Source organism: Schistocerca serialis, chromosome 1 (genome assembly GCF_023864345.2).
Source record: "Schistocerca serialis cubense isolate TAMUIC-IGC-003099 chromosome 1, iqSchSeri2.2, whole genome shotgun sequence".
NCBI lineage: Eukaryota > Metazoa > Arthropoda > Insecta > Orthoptera > Acrididae > Schistocerca > Schistocerca serialis.
Genome location: NC_064638.1, coordinates 712,433,544 through 712,446,980, shown reverse-complemented (window position 1 = coordinate 712,446,980; position 13,437 = coordinate 712,433,544). Strand labels below are relative to the sequence as shown.

Here is a 13,437-nt window from a genome sequence, read left to right as displayed (position 1 = left end):
TGGAAAGTACAAGTAGCATGAACAATAGCATCTTCTCCCATGTTGTATTAGTTATACATAAGTTGATACATAGCAGCTATTTATTGCATAAATCTAATAGTTTCTCAGTGACAGGAAATTAGTAATCTTTGGCTACTCTTTGTCAGTGTAGTTGAACTGTTGTTATTGCCGACAGTCTACTGTATTCACGGTATGATTGCAGTATTTCCCAGTTATTAATGGATTCATAATTCAAATAAATGCAGGTCCAATAACGTGTTATGATGAAAAAAGTGTTGGTGGGTCATTTCATGTCAGTTCAACCAGGGGCTTCAGCTCATAGTCTCATATTTGACTGAAATTCAGTACACTAATTCTACCATGTGTGGAACACTTATGTACAAAGTATTAGTTTCCCCTGCCAATTAGTTCCAGAATTATGGCTTGTGAAAGAAGGTGGCGTGACCCGGAAATTGCAACCCACATCTGGCAATCTATCTTCAGACCCAACTTCAGGTCTTAATAACTTTGGAACTATTCCACACAGTCCAGTGTTATTTTTAAAACCCAGTAACATCCATTTAGAGAACACTCTCCATGAATCAAAACACCAACAACATATTTCTGAGGGAAAATAAAGAATTCCAAAATGTGATTAAAAAAATGTAATACGTTAAAAGGTACATATTGTAGGTGCCCTCTATGCCAAATATAATTCACTCAAAAAGGGTATAAATTTTTTTGTGGTTAGCTTAATATGGCCTAAACACACACAGAACTCATCATGCCAATATGAGTCACAAAAACTGACTTACATGCACATAAAAATACAAAAATTTGAAATATTACCTGAAAAACATGGATTTTCGAAGTGTGGTAGCACAAACGGAACCAGTGGTATCCAAGCCAAATTTCACACACTACATAAGTAGACCATAATGATATATATGTCAAAATTTCAGCCTGTTATTGCAAGACATTTGTGTACAATGGAAGTTGACAGATGTATTTGGTGATGTGGCCATTGTTCCACAGCACAATTTTGTAAAAACATATCGTAAACTGTTCTGCCTCTTCTTATCCTCTCCCACACCTGTTTAATCACTAAGCAACAACATATAGACAGATTAACACAACCTATCATTAATGTTTACTGCACCTTAACTGCTAAAAACAAATCGATTGTGCTTCGAACAGAAGTTCTCCCACACTTTAGCTACTGTACTCTGTACATTGAGTGGCAAATTGTACTGTCTTCCTGACACTGTGGTAGGAACTGGAACTGTCATAAGAATATGTTCAAAAGGAATCCAACACCTGTCTGCCAAACTTGGCCAGTGACATGATCTTGCTGGTCCTGCTGGTGCCATGAAGTTCACAAATACATCACCTTGTGCTTCACAGCACTCTGCAACACATCCTAAGTACCATTTGTCATCATAAACAGCAATAACATAGCAACCTGGTTGTATTTTGCTGCTTTTGCTTCTGAATCCTGAGTCAGACACACTGTGAAGACACATGTGCGTGAACCTATAGTTATAACAGCAAAGTCTGCTCATCTGCACATTGTCAGAGTCCACTGGAGAGAAGTGATGATGGCTCCTTGTGCCTGCAACAGTTTTAACGTGTTCTAGTCTGCTTTTTAGCAACCCTTTGACTGATTTCACCTCATCTTTTGAAACATAGAATGATTGTATGCCAGAAATATTTTTCTGTACCCAGGTAAATAATTGAAGAGGTATTAGAATGTGACCCTCTGTAGGGTGCTGCAGACTAGCTCGTGATGCCATGCGCTTAATGGTAGCACCAATAACATCACATACATTTTTACCCTGACTTGTTGCAAAAAAATTCCATTCTGCGTGAATCTGAAAATCATGGTAATGCATGCATAAATTTTTGAGATTTTTACAGTTTTTGTACTGACTAGCTGCCCCATCACTGAAGTATTTCGCAAAATGTATGTGAGGCAGCTTGTTTTTCACATATGCCATGACAGTGCAAATGTGGGCATGAACTGCAATGGCATCTTGAATTAAACTGTCACTAAAAATGCACAGGTTCATGACAGACACATCACCTGATTCACCTCTATAGTAAATCGCAAATGGTTGGAGAGTTGCTTGACTGTTGTCCCAATGATATCCTTGGATAGCATCTTGAACTATAAATGCATAATTTTCAGAAAAGTCTAGTATTACTATAATTTCATCTTGTTTCAAATTATCCTTACAAAACTGGAGATAAGCCGATTGCGCTGTTGCTGTGAAGCTGTGTGAGTGGTCAGTTTGTCTGTTTTTTGACAACACATTTCAACAAAATCTTCCACTGTACTTTGCTTTGTTTCAAAACTTTTGCGATCCATGTGTGTCCATTGTTTATAAGAAACAAGTTTTAATCACATTTTGGAATTTTTTATTTTCCCTCAGATATATGTTGGTGTTTTGATTCATAGAGTGTGTTCTCTAAGTGGATGTTACTGGGTTGTAAAAATTTCACTGGACTGTGCGGAATAGTTCCAAAGTAATTAAGACCTGAAGTTGGGTCTGAAGATAGACTGCCAGATGTGGGTTGCAATTTCCGGATCACGCCACCTTCTTTCATAAGCCATAATTCTGGAACTAATTGGCAGGGGAACTTAAAATTTTGTACATGAGTGTTCCACACTTGGTACCATTGGTGTGCTGAATTTCAGCCAAATCTGAGACTATCAGCTGGAACATTTTCTCAAATTGGTTGAATTGACATAGAATGACCCTGGTTATGTTTACAGTTCCCTCTTCAGTCTTTGTGAACAGACTTTGCATTTTAAAACCAGCATTGCATTCAAAAGGCCTTAACCATCAAATCTTCATGCTCATGAGACTGGTGGTTGTCAAATACAGATTATCATTTCTAAGGAACGTGGAACCCAGTAACTTTGTCTGTAGAGTTCACAGATAGAAATTTAATTACAGAAAAATTTTCTTTTATGAGACTTTTAAAATGTGTTCTTAACTTTCACCAGGTGGATTTGGGTTTTAATAAATTTTATGTAGCCAATAATGTAAACAGATTTATACTGCAAGACATAGAAGCATTGTTTTAGAAAATTAATCACATATATACCATTGGTATGAGCTGTTGTAACAAATTATTGATGGTTGTTCTGGAATATTTGTTGAATGGTTCAGTTCTCCAAAGGACAATCGTCAGGTACTAAAGTTCATTTTGTTCAGTTCATACTTAAACTGATACATATGTTGTTGAGGGAATAATAAATGTCATAGTTGCATACAAAATGCATCTAGTTTCTCATGGTACACTCTCTTTAACAAACAACTTCAGTGTTGCTTATCTTTAGGCAGTGATGATGTTATTGGTGTAGTCCCATTCCACAGCTTTGTACATGATCATCATGCAATGTCAATGGATTTCAGGTGGGTGAGGGTTGTGTGTGAGGAACTTAGTTAACAATCTCAGCACTAGATTGCGCCTGGTTCCTAGGATTATGGCAGCTGTACAGCAGTCTTGTGAATAGTTAGAACATGTATGGAGACCTGTAATGTATTCATTGAGCAAGATAGCACAGTGACAAGACTCTGAACTTGCATTCACGACAGCAGTTAGATCTCCATATGGTCGTCCAGATTTAAGTTTTCCCTGATTTTCCTAAATTCAAATTATAGAATGGCTACTTTGAAAAGGAAAATTTCCTTCCACATGCTTCCCCAACCTAAAACTGTGTACACTCTCTTATGACTTCATCTTTAACAGGACATAAGGATTTACTCTTCATTCATCCCTCCCTTCCTCCCTCCCTCCTTCCTTCTTTACTTCCTTAATATATTCACTTATGTTCTGTTTTGGGCATGATAGCGTTCTGAACAGCTACTTTAAAGACATGGTGTGGTCTGATTAAAGAGATTTGTAGCTTGTATTGGGGGTTGGGGGTCTCTTTTTGCTGGATTGCTGGACAGTTTTTTGTATTTTTCATGCAATTTATTTTGTAATTTCATGTTATCTATTCCTGTTACTGTATATGCAGTCTTCAGGAAGTTCTGAGTAGTTGATATGTAAATTTAAATATTGAAAATAAATGAAACCACAATCTTGAAAGATAAAACCAACATATTTCTTAGTAACGATTCACTGGAAACCATATTTACCAGATTTTCGATAAGTCTTTTTCCCAAATCATCATTCAAAAAATACAGGGTTGTCTTATATTCACAGATTAACCTATTGCTGCTGAGGTCAACATTTTTACATTGTTTATTGTGGTATATAAGGGTAGTCTTACATTTATAGGGGTCGTCTTACATAAGAAATGAAGCTTTGGCTATTGAGGTCACAACACCAAGAGAAAACAATGAAGACTCGAGGTAGGAATATCAGCATTGTAGGAAAAGACAGATTGGTACTTACCGTAAAGAAGACATGTCAGGTTGCAACAGGCACAATTAAAAGACACTCACATAAAGCTTTCAGCCACAGCCTTTGACAGTAAAAGAAAGAAACACACATCTTTCATACACACACAAACAACCACACCGCACCTCACCCACACACAACTGCCAACTTCTGCATCTCAGACCGGAATGCAACATAACATGGGATGCAAACAGCAGGATGGAGTGGGGCAGGGAAGGGGAAGGGACAGTAGTGTACGGGTGGGGAAAGAGACGAATGCTATCTGGTGGAGTTTGCAGGAACTAGACTGCCAACAGGCGCAGCATCAAGTGGTTGTGGGGCAGCGAGGTGGGAAAAGATGGATAGATGCATTGGCAGAGGGCTGCAAATAAACAGGATGGGAGATGAGATCAGGGAGGAGACATTAATGCCGCTTTTTAAGCAAAGGTAACATTCAAAAATGGAAATGTTGTCCTTCGAAAAACATTAGTTGATTCAGAACCCAGACAGATATTTTATTTGGTTATGAGAGACTGTAATGATTTACTAAGTGGACTGCAAATGAGAAGTTTGGTTGCTGTTCTCGTTTAAAAATACCGGGTAAAAACATTACCAGCTTTTAATCAGCTTTAGACATTCAATTGAAAGAGAGGGAAAATTAATTCAGAGAAAAATGTCCTTAAATAAATTAATCATATTAAACTGACTGTAATTGTCATTGTGAGAATAAATTACAGTGGCAAGATCTGTCATGGAGATAATACCAACTCATGTCACTAGACTGCAGAACAAGTTAAAGTTTGATAATGGGACTGAATCACAATTGCGATCTTTTATATGTGTATTAGCATTTTTACATATGACCAGCACATTAGAAGATATCACAGTCTGTTTTTCTCATTTGCTCAAGCTCAGCATTATAGAAGGATTGGAAGGGTAACAGTGACTCCAGTTTGGCTGAGAAATTGGATGATTGCGGGGAGGGGAGCGGTGAGTGAGCAGCAGATTTCTTCATGTTGCCAACCATGGGATCTACACCATGTACTTTGGCTTATTATGAACGTCTACCATTATTAGAGTAGATTCACCAGACAGCTGCTTATAATAAGTAATCTTTATTTATGACATACTGTTGTAGCTTTGTCGCCATTTTCAAGTACATCTAGATTGATGTGACAACCATTTACGTTGTTAGTGGACTCTCTTATAACTGTCACTGTTTTAATAAATGGTAAATGATGTTGTTATGTTGTTGAAAATAAAATGTTAATTACAATGTGACAGTAGTTTGACAGTTCCACTCTTATGACGCTATTTGTTTACAAAGATTCTGCACAATCTTTGTAAACATGTAGCATCATAAGAGTGGAACTGTCAAACTACTGTCACATTGTAATTAACATTTTATTTTCAACATATTGACATTATTTATCGTCTTATTAAACAGTAACAGTTATAAGACAGCCCACTAATGACATAATATGGACGTCACGTCAATCTAGACGTATTTAAAAATGACGATAAAGCCGAAACAGTCTATCGTAAATAAAAATTATTATTTGTAGCAGCAATTTGATGCATCTACTCTAATAATCATCTCGTTATAAGATATATATTATGCTGCTGGCCCTAAAGAAGATAAAAAGAGCATCTGCCATGTTAGAATTGCAGTTTGCCTTAATCCATTTGTAGTTGGAATTGAAGTGACTTTAAAATTGGACAAATTCTCAGCAGTAGTATTTGTCTCTGCAAGAAATGTTAAAAGCCTAGACAGTAGCCAGTGGTGTACTTTACGTGTTTCTTGCTGCAATGTTGTCAACACTCTCCATGAGTTATGACGATAATGAAATGAGCGTGTCAGCTATTTCTACACAGCCAATGAAAGAGCAGAGGTCAGGCAGTATGTTTGGAAGCGAGCGACATTATAGCATCAAGTCAGTATAGAAGCAAAATCCAATATGTATATGGAAAAAAAGGAGCTGTGTTCTGAGGTCCCACCATAATAACAGCCTCAAAAATAGCAACATATTCAGAAGAAACAGCCAAATATTCATGACAACAAAGGTATAAATTTCACAGCTGTACTATTAGCATGGGGACTATTATTGTTATTATTATTATTATTATTATTATTACTAAAAGTAGTGATACCACAGGCTGCATGGTCAGTAATCAGAAAATGTAGAAAAGAAAATGGTCCAAAAGTTAATGTAACCTATTTCTTTATGTTTATTTTATTTCTCCTAGTATTGTCAAAATGTAGACACAGTGATGATGAGATTGAGATGGAAAGCGAACGAAAACGTTGCTTTAGAGAGACATGTTCACCATTTCATAAAACAAAAAGTCGGTTTACAGTGAAAGATAGGCATAATGTTAACTTTTTGGCAAAAACTTTATGTCAGTAAAATGGTTTGTAATTTTGATTAGCCAGAATATGTTAAAAATAAATTTTTCTTAAGGAGCCTCATAAAAAAAGGGAGGGGGGGGGGGGGGGGGGGACATCTTATAGTCCGGTAAATGCAGTGTCAACCCTCCTTGAACAACAAGTGACATTTGAACATGCGTCAGTGGAGTTTGTTTCCCCGTGTATAAAGATGTTATCAGATGTAATTTTGCATAAATATAGTGTTAATAAATTTAGCGAAAACCATGTCTGCCTCATCAACCTCAGATTCCTTACTCCAGCTGTTTGTATATGCTATATTTGATTAACAAATTCAGTTATCGATTATTTTTATGTTTTAGAAGAACAAGAATTTGTTTCTAAATGAAAATCTCTGACTTATTTTTCAGGTGAAACAACAACTGAGGATAGTAATTCACTGACCGTCTCAGTTTCTAAAGGCAAATGTTGCTTTTGTTGTCCTAAAATGGCTTTAAATGGCTGTGAGGTTGCAAATGAAAGTGAAAACGTAAGATGCTCTTGTCACTGCAGCCAGCGTATGAAGATACAAGCAGGAACTGCCGTTGGAAGTGAAGCACTGGTGCAAGTTGAGAGCATTGGTAGAAAATTTTCTTGTAGTGTCCAGTCTCAAGCAAAGCAAAACCAAGAAAGTTATGTGAGAAATGGGAAGCCACTGGATGTGAAACAGTGTCATACAAATAGTGTAGAATCATTTTCGTGTGCAAGCAGTAGACACAGTGATGATGAGATTGAGATGGAAACTGAACCAAAACGTTGCTTTAGAGAGACAAGTTCACCATTTCATAAAACAAAAAGTCGGTTTACAGTAAAAGATGGGGCACAACCCAATCATAGGCGCAAATTGTATATTTTACCATCATCTGATATTAATGTCAGTGTAAGATCTGGGGATATCAGTCTCATAAAAAAAAACAGTGTCCATAAAAAATTCAGCATTCCTCTGAGGTGGCCTCAGATATTTACCCCTGTTAATTCAGCAGGATTTGATAAACAAGTGACTGAGAGTGACACTGTAGCCCCAGAAACATTGCATAACAAAGCACGGAATCAGAATAGTTGTCCTGATGACAATGGTAGCACTGTCTATGGAAGCTGTCATTCATATGGAAACGAAAATGTCTCTGCAGCTTATTCCAGCAAGGGCATGCTTGGAGAAGGAACCAAATCTGCAGCTGCAGTTGATTATTTAAGAATTGTTAAGCATACACACCATTCAAGCAAAACTAAGGAAACACTTCCAGATAAAGGTCAGAAGCCACTTAATGTGAGAAGCCATAGCACACCCAAAAAGGCATTCCAGGTATTTAACAAAACAGAATCTAGGTTTGTCAACAACAGTGTGTGTATTTCAGAGCGCAGCAAGGCAAAATCAATGCAAAACAGGATGGAAATAGAGGAAGGTATTGTTTCACCCTCTTTCAGTACAAGTAGCACAAGCTCTGGACTTAGTTTGCAAAGGAATGAGGAAAAGTCTACAAATCATGTAAATGACTGCATTAATAACCAGATGTCATCTGAATATCGTAAATTGCAAACCAGTGACAGCAACGAAGTGCAATGCAAATCACAGTTTGAAATTACTAATATACTGTATTCAAATAGACACCAGGATGAAGAGTCTCCTGCTACACAACATTCTACAGTGCAAGATGTAAGACCAGTGCCAGAAAAAGATAAATCTTCTTCACCAGCATACCATCAGAAGTATTCAAACAGCAAACGACATTCTCTACTGGATAGAGACAAACATTGCCAGCATGTGTCAAATTACAAAGATTTTTATGTGAAACAGTGGCTTAATTCTGTTTTACACTACTATGAAAATGGTAACATCAGCAAATTGCCATCATTCAGTGAGAAACTAAAAGAAATAACAACTTCAAGTGAAAGAGATAATCATTACTGTAAAAATAACAGTTGCAATAATTTAAATGGAGAGAATTCTTGTGCTGCAACATATATAAATAAAAGTTTTTGTGTACAAAAAGAAATTTCCAAAATAGATGAACAAGTAATTACTGAATCTCGTTGTGGAGCAAAAGAGTCTAACAGTGTTGCAAACAGTGAATTTATTTCTTCAAATTCTAATAAAAGTGATGTGTTAAAAGATAAATTAGTCTGTGTAATAGGTGCTTCAGAGAGAGTGGATTTTGGGGAACTGTCTCACAGCAGCTCAGTTGAGGACTCGAGGAAAATGACAGTTTTAGTGCCGAATATAACAGAAACTCCAGTAAGTATTAGTTTTCTATTTCTAGTGTCATCTTGTACATTTCTGCCACATTATGCTTAATAACAGTTCTTATACTGGTATTAATTCACTTATTAATTGGACAGGCTATGTATACTAAATGTCATTACATAGTGCTGGACAAATGTTTGAGGGTTGTTTATTTAATTTTTGAAAATACAAATAACAAAAATAATGCATGTAATTGTCTGTATTATATATTTCCCCCTTTTTATGAAGTAGCTTCACTATGGAGTATTTCAATGTCAGGAAACTGACTTCACATAAAAGACATATTGCACAGTTGACCTGTTGTTTCTGTGGTGGTCGTCTGCCCAAAGACTGCCTTGATGCACCTCTCAACATTAATTTATCCTTTGTAAGCCTCTTCACCTCCGCACTCCTGCAGCCTACACTGATTTGAACTTGCCTACTGTATTCAAACTATGGTCTCTCTCTACAATTTTTGTCCTGCACATTTCCTTCACGTACCAAATTGACAATTCCTTGATGCCTCGGTATGTCTCCTTTCGACCGATCCCTTCTTTTAGACAAGTTGTGCCATAATTTTTTCCCCCCAAATTCAATTCATTACATCTTCATTAGTTAGTCAACAACTCACCTAATCTGGACATTCTTCTGTAGCACCGCATTTCAAAACTTTATTCTCTTTTTGTCTCAACTGCTTATCGTCCACATTTCACTTCTCAACAATGTTACACTTGATACACCTTCACAGAAGACTTCCTAACAATTAAATTTATATTTAGTTGTTCAGAGTTAACTAGTGATGGGAATAACAGAATGAAAACTTTGGATTCATTCAGTTGTCAAACTGATTCAGTTGTAGTTACTTGTATCAGTTGAATTATTCATTCATTCTTTTGAATGAAACCAGTATGTGGGAGTAATCAGTTGGTTCTAGTTTTACCTGTTGGTTGGATTATTATTCATTTACTTTTTTCAAGGTAGCAGTCCAATGAAAAGATTTGACATCATTGTAGCTTTGCTTATTGACTGAATTATTCATTCTTTCTTTTCAAGTGAAAACAATCAATAGTTTTCTGTCAGTTGAACCACGTGTTCGTTCTCTAACTGAAACCACTTTTTAGTATTTTATATGACTGGGCTATCCATTTGTTCTTGTGAAACCAGCCTGCAGTAATTTATTTAGTCGAACTAAAGCAGTGCTACATTATACTGACAGAGTGTGGCCCTAAGTGGAGGCATATCTCAGGGGTATGCCAAAGTTAAAATAAGCAGTATACAAGTTCATTTAATTATGTACTGATTGGAGTAATTTTTCTTTTCATCATTTAAAACTGATATATTGTTGTGGATTAAGTTGTTCCAGGGGCCATTAATATATAACTACTTAACCTGACATATCACTGGGTAGGCCTGCCATCACGTAAATTTCCAACCCCAGACAAAAACTTCAAAACCCCTAACATCTGGATGGAATCGGATTATTTTCCCGAACACAAACAGTCTGTAGAGGATAAGTTGGTCGATGGCCACAATGTTGTGCAACAATTGGGGACATGAGAGGGGGAATGTTTTCTCACTTGGGTTTCAGTGCCAGCAATGCCAGCAGGCTGCACCTCCATCAGATCAGCAAATATAAATTACACATGAGAGTGACAAGGATTTGTGAAAGCACATTGTAGAGAAGCTCATGTTCAGACGTAGTACTAAATTGCAGTAAGGAATATAAACATACGTAAATGAATCAGTTCTCTGGTGGGTGGGGTGGTGTTATAGCGTATGCAATCTCCCATTGTTGATGGCTTCTCATTGTTGTGGCTTCTCACTCTTATAACTTTGATCACATATATTTCAGAAATGGGGATAGGTGGAAAAGTGTGGTTTGTGGAATAATGTTCATACATATCTAAGATCCTAGTAGCCTCTTAACAGAGTTCTGTTTGTTAAGGTGACCATATTTTCTAGAGCCACATTTGCAACACATTAAAAAAATATACACTGCAAAGAAAATCATAATAGAATGTAATTAATTCAAATTATCACTTTACTTTGTTACAAAATGTGCATTAATTTGTATTTTATTAGTACCGTCTAAGATGAAGGAGTGTGAGCAGATACACGGTATTCATCAGTGCTGTAAATTTTCTTGACCATGATGTCTGTATTCTTCAACAGCATTATGAAAACTTTCAACTCAAGTTTCATCATAATTCACTGTATTCACCATCACCACTTTTCTAGTTTCTACAACAAGTTGTGTTTTGTCACTGCTCCGTATGTTATTTGTTTGGGAAAATACCCATTCAGTAGCAGCATACCAGTACAAATTAAATGAACATATAATTCAAGATAAATCATTTCATAACTGTTAAATCCAGAACAAATAGTTACCCCAAATTACTTTTGAAAAAATTCGAGACAGAGCTGGGAAAATTGTGACTGTCCCGAAAATAGGGTGGACAGAGGGACGGATCGTCACATCAAATGTGTGCGCTGTCTGTAGCACCCAGATTATTTAAGCAACGTTCCAGTTCTGTGTCTGACCTAGGATGCCCTGATTAAGTGTGCTATTGCTACTCTGATGCGAGCTCACAGGTCGTGCAAGTGCTGTCCAAAGAAAAAAATGTTATGGGGTTCCACAGAACCTGGGTGTCAGTTCTGGCCTGTACCAAGTGTTCCACACATTTTGCCAACTGCTGGAAGGTGGCCAGCCAATAACTAACATGGGGGAGGGGAATCAGCTTTAGGTTGTGTGAACATAATGCCATAAACAGCACCTTTATACCTGTTCCCATTTATAAAATATATGTGATCAAAGTTGCAAAGATCATTTTGGACCATACTGTAAGCGTACAGGAGAATGTCAGTATAGAAACGGGGATCAGCAATCGTGATGTTATAGCAACCATAACGAAAGTTAATAAATCAGTCAAGAAGGCAGTGTGTCAGCTAAATAAAGCAGCTAAGCAGTTGTTAGCATGTCTCTTAGAGAGTGAATTGATGTCACTTAGTTGCAGTAAGATGGACGTAAAGGTATAATGGTCAAAGTTCAAGCAGATTGTAAATTATGGTCTGGAGAGTTATGTGCCTAGTAAGTGGATAAAGGATGGTAAAGACCTGCCATTGTTTAATAATGAAATTCGGAAGATGCTGAGGAAGCAGAGGCTGTTACACTCTAGGTTCAAAAGAGAACACGTAAATGAGCACAAGAAAAGATCAGTAGACATTTGTGTGTCTTGAAAAGATCTATGCGCAAAGCATACAGCTACCACCATAATACCTTAGCAAAAGATCTGGCAGAGAACCTGAGAAAATTCTAGTCCTATGTAAAATTGCTAAGCGTCTCTAAAGCTTCCATTCAGTCCCTTGTTGACCAATCTAGTGTGGCAGTTGAAGACAGCAAAACAGAAGCCAAAGTTCTAAATTTTGCAGTCACGAAATCATTCACGTAGGGGAATTGTACAAACATACCGGCATTTAACAATCAGACTGACTCCCATATGGATGACATTGTGATAAGCATCCCTGGCGTAGAGAAAAAACTGAAAGATTTCAAAGCAAATAAGTCACCAGGTCCAGGTGGAATCCCACTTATGTTTTACAAAGAGTACTCTACAGCTTTGGCCCCTTATCTAGCTTGCATTTATCACGAATCTCTCACCAAGTCCAAAGCCCCAAGTGACTGGAAAAAAGTTCCCTCCGCCACGCACCAGGCTCGAAAGAGAGTTAATATTGCTATGTCATTCAGTTCTTACACCAAGCACCTACCCAGTTGAAAAATATTGTGTCTATTGAGGTCGAAGTGGGGTGCGACAATGAAATTATCTGGTCACGTGTAAGAGGTGTAGGCGAAATCAAGTTAAACTGGAATGAGATTTTCACCCTGCAGCGGAATGTGCGCTGATATGAAACTTCCTGACAGATTAAAACTGTGTGCCGGACCGAGACTCGAACTCGGGACCTTTGCGTATCGCGGGCAAGTGCTCTACCAAGTGAGCTACCCAAGCACTTGGGTAGCTCAGTTGTTAGAGCACTTGCCTGCGAAAGGCAAAGGTCCCGAGTTCGAGTCTCAGTCCGGCACACAGTTTTAATCAGCCAGGAGGTTTCAAGTTAAACTGTATTGTTTTTACCTGTCACCCAATTCCGCTATGACAATTTTTGAGTCGTTCAAAGAAAGTCTATGGTTGGTAGTATTGCAGGTCGTGCAATACTAGTTGGAGGCAACTTTTCAGATATAGGCTGGGGTGTTTATGGATTCATTGCGGAGGTACCAACAGACAGTCATGCGAAATACTTTTGAACGCATTTTCTGAAAACTGTCTTGAGCAGCTAGCTCAACCACCCACATGCAGTGGAAATATCTCAGGCCTTGTAGCTACAAATAGGCCAGGACCCAGGACCTTATTGACAATGTCAGTAT

General features: G+C 37.5%; 1 protein-coding gene across 1 annotated transcript in view; it reads left to right on the top strand.

The window, feature by feature from the left end:
• The window catches only part of LOC126481134 (uncharacterized), a 177,319-nt gene that overhangs the window by 135,376 nt on the left and 28,506 nt on the right, over nt 1-13,437 (top strand). The window contains exon 7 of the mRNA XM_050104688.1: nt 7,171-9,032. Coding sequence (XP_049960645.1) covers nt 7,171-9,032 — 1,862 coding nt within the window. The remainder of the gene's footprint in view (nt 1-7,170; nt 9,033-13,437) is intronic.